Source organism: Maniola jurtina, chromosome 7, assembly GCF_905333055.1.
Source record: "Maniola jurtina chromosome 7, ilManJurt1.1, whole genome shotgun sequence".
NCBI lineage: Eukaryota > Metazoa > Arthropoda > Insecta > Lepidoptera > Nymphalidae > Maniola > Maniola jurtina.
In genome coordinates, this window is record NC_060035.1 from 5,028,778 (window position 1) to 5,032,730 (window position 3,953).

At 32.5% G+C, this 3,953-nt stretch overlaps 1 protein-coding gene across 1 annotated transcript; it reads right to left on the reverse strand.

Annotated features, from left to right (window-relative positions):
• Nucleotides 1–569: 569 nt before the first annotated feature.
• Nucleotides 570–3,953, reverse strand: LOC123866719 (uncharacterized protein K02A2.6-like). The gene is made up of 3 exons (XM_045908400.1): nucleotides 3,377–3,953; nucleotides 2,623–3,286; nucleotides 570–1,899 (listed from the first exon to the last, which is right to left on the reverse strand). Exons 1-3 carry the CDS (start codon nucleotides 3,951–3,953, stop codon nucleotides 570–572), a joined length of 2,571 nt encoding a protein of 856 aa, XP_045764356.1.

Below are 3,953 nucleotides of genomic sequence, written 5' to 3' on the forward strand. Positions count from 1 at the left end.
TTCGACCTTCACGGGCAGACTCATTTGGCTAAATACCTACTAGCAAGTTGTAATTTAAGTACTTAAATGCCTGAGGGTCGTGATAGTCTACAATTTGCAAAGCGATTTGACGCGTGAAGCCGTGATGGTATAAATAATTGGGAATGCATAAGATCGTGAACACTCTGGAGGGAATAAGTACTGAATTCGGAATATCACGCAATGTTGTCGTTAGCTCTTTCAGTAATAATTTGTAGATAGCGAAAGAACCATACACTTCGAGAATAGAAACTTATGAGAAACAATTGACTTGTTCTGGGCACTTAAGTGAAGGTAACCAAAATATCTATGCGTGGTGTCTAACTGTTGTTATCTAACAATGTAAGTTGTGGTTTACACAATCCAAAACTAACTAGGTATCTGTCGTGTTTATAATTTAATTATAAAATTATTTTATTAAATAAGACACCATCAGTTTTACATGTCTTTTTATTATGTATCTTTTTTTACTGTCATTACATGACGAAGGAATATTAACATACAAAAGAGGTTTGTTATTAAAAAAGATCCTAATACAACATCTCCCTTTTTTACTCAGGATACCTAACCGGAGGTCGAATCACACGACCATATGAAGTTGTATATAAAGATGGTTGTGGGGTTACTACAGATTCCAGATTTTCATTTTCATCTGGAATATAGAATGGTACAAAATTCAAAGGCTTTATATATATCCTATTTCTTACAAACATTCTCCCATTTTGACTTAATATCTTGTACGTTCTATCATAAATTTTTCCTTTAATAATCCCTTTTTTCCAAACTCTCCCTGTTTTAAAAAATACATGTTCTCCGAGCTCCAAATTTCTTAAATTAACTTTATTCCTGTTATAATAAAATCTGTCCTTTTCTTGTCTATGAACTAAATTTCGCCGTAAATTTCTATCAACCTTAGGATTAAATGCCTTCTTAGTCATAGGAATAATACCTCTTAATTTTCTATTAAATAAATTTTCCGCTGGAGATGCAATTGTATTTGAAATAGGGGTATTACGAAATTCTAATATTGCTAAATATGGATCTCTTTTCTCATACAAAGCTTTCTTAAGCAGTTTCTTTATCGTTTGCACCTCTCGTTCAACCATACCATTTGACTGAGGATATTCTGGGCTTGACATAGTATGTTTAAAATCATACTTCCTAGCAAAATTCTTAAAACTATCACTAGAAAATTGCGGCCCACCATCACTAAATACTTCTTTAGGAATTCCATGCCGACTAAAAATCTGCTTTAATTTGTCAATGATACTTTCACTTGTAGTACATCTTAAAAAATCTATTTCAGGAAACTTTGAATAATAATCTATCACAATCATATAATTACAACCGTCTAATTGAAATAAATCTACACCTACTTTCTCCCAAGGTAATTCTGGTACAACATGAGGCATTAAAGTCTCTTTTTTATTATTATTACTAAAACGTATACATGTTTCACACCGTGAAACCATATCCGTTATCTCATGAATCATTCTTGGCCAATACATAGCATCATTTGCCCTTAATACCGTTTTCGTTATTCCTAAATGTGGAAAATGTGCACGTGCTAGCATTTCTTTTCTTAATTCTGGTGGCACCACTAAACAATTTCCTTTAAATATTAAACTTGATTTATAAGTCAAGCTATCTCTAACATGCCAATATGGCCTTATTATTTCTGGTACTGAGTTTTTGTGAGCAGGCCAGCCCTTTAAAATTGAATCTTTTAATAATCTCATCTCTTCATTTTTATCTGTTAAATTCTGAAAATAGTTTAATTGTTTCTCGCTGATGTTTAATGAACCTATCACCATGTCTATGTTAGCTTCTATATTCTCTTCATCCAACTTTATCTGCAACTTATCATTCACATCAAACGACCTGGATAGAGTATCAGCTATGTATAACTCTTTCCCTCGCTTGTAAACTAATTCAAATTGATACTTTTGCAACTTAATTAACATTCGCTGAATTCGTGGTGAACAAGAATTCAATGGCTTTTTCATAATACCTATTAAAGGATTGTGATCAGTCTCAATAGTAATATTTCTACCAAAAATGAACTGACTGAACCTCTCGCAACCGAACAAAATTGCTAATAACTCTTTTTCAATTTGTGCATAACGTTGTTGACATTCGTTTAATGCCTTGGAAGCATAAGCAACTGGTAAACCATTTTGTAAAATAACAGCGCCTAATCCATCTTTAGAGGCATCAACAGACAGCACTAACGGTAACTTTTCGTTGAAAAACTGTAGTACAGGCTTTTTAGTTAAAATCTTTTTCAACTCGTTAAATGCCTTTTCATGTTGGTCTAGCCAAATAAATTCTACATCCTTTTTTAATAAATTTCTCAAAAATGAGAATAAATTTTGAAAATTTGGAATAAACTTGGAAATATAATTTACTACTCCTAAGAATCTTTCTAACTCTTTTCTGTTCTTTGGACTTTTCATCGAAATAATAGACTTTATTCTACTATCATCAAGAGTAATACCATTCTTACTTATAATGTGTCCTAAATATTTTAATTTCTCTACCTCAATTTTACATTTTTCTTTATTTAATTTTACGTTTTCTTGCCTAAGTCTATTGAAAACTTGCCTTAATCTCTTATCATGCTCTTCTTTTGTTCGTCCCCATATCAATATATCATCAATATAAACATCTACGCCATCCAAATCATCTAATATTTGACGCATGCGATGCTGATAAACTTCAGAAGCACTGCATATTCCAAAAGGCATTCTGAGAAATTTGTACCTACCAAATGGAGTATTAAAACAACACAAGTCTGAGCTCGCTGCAGACAACTTTATATTCCAGAATCCATTTTTTACATCTAATGTACTGAAAAATTCAGCGCCTGAAAGTCTACTAGTAATCTCCTCAAGCGTTGGCAACTCTAAGTGTTGCCTTCTTATAGCTTTATTGAGATCTTTAGGATCTAAGCATAATCGTAAATCTCCATTGGGTTTGTATACAATAACTATAGAGTTAACCCACTCTGTTGGATGTGTGACTTTAGCTATTACTCCCATTGTTTCTAGTTCCTCTAATTTTTTCTTCAACTTAGGTTGTATAGCAAGCGGAACTCGCCTACTTGCATGAACAACAGGAGTAGCATCCGGTTTCAATTTTATATCGTACTCTTCTTTCATACATCCTAAACCATGAAACAAATCATCATATTCAGTTACAATACTTTTAGTCTCATTTATGTTCTTTATAGGATTAACTAAATGCATTTCAATTGCAGATTGCAACCCTAAAATATTACATGCTTTGTCTGAGTCTACTACATAAAAATCTAATATATAGTTTTGGCCTTCATATTTTATAGGCAGTGAACACTTACCAATACAATTTATTACCTGACCTGTATAAGTAGTCAGTCTGGCTTTTGACTGGCAAAGATTATGTTTATCTAAACCTAATGGTAACAACATGTTATTTGATAATACATTAGCTTGGGCTCCTGTATCTACTTTCAAATGAAGAGGCACGTTGTTAACTCCAGCTATGATTGTCCAGTCCTTCACGTTTCTTTTTAGTGCATTGACAAAAACTGCTCCAAATAATATGGTTTTAATATTCTCCTCAACATTCTCACCCGCTGCATCATTATCTTCATCCTCTACTTCATGAACACAATGATTTCTACATTGACTTGAAAAATGGTTGTAACCATTACAGCGGACACAAGGTTTACCATACGCTGGACATTTTTTCATTGGATGGTTATAGCCACATCTTTTACATAATTTCTTATCATAATTAAAATTCTCTTTATATTTCTTTTCAAGCTGGCCAGTAAAGCCAGATTTTGTCAATTTATTTTGTTTTTCATTAAATTTATTAATGTTGTAATCCGAACTATTGCTACTATGTGCATTATCCGGAATATGTGCCAATGTTATCTTCTCTAACTGCAT

What these genes read in the sequence shown, in the direction of transcription:
- LOC123866719 (XM_045908400.1), bottom strand. Translation starts at nt 3,953, where the DNA reads ATGCAGTTAGAGAAGATAACATTGGCACATATTCCGGATAATGCACAT. An exon ending in TCAGGTAATAAATTGTATTG is followed by an intron (nt 3,287 to 3,376) that starts GTAAGTGTTCAC and finishes GTAATATTTTAG; the next exon opens with GGTTGCAATCTGCAATTGAA. An exon ending in GAGCATGATAAGAGATTAAG is followed by an intron (nt 1,900 to 2,622) that starts GCAAGTTTTCAA and finishes TACTCTATCCAG; the next exon opens with GTCGTTTGATGTGAATGATA.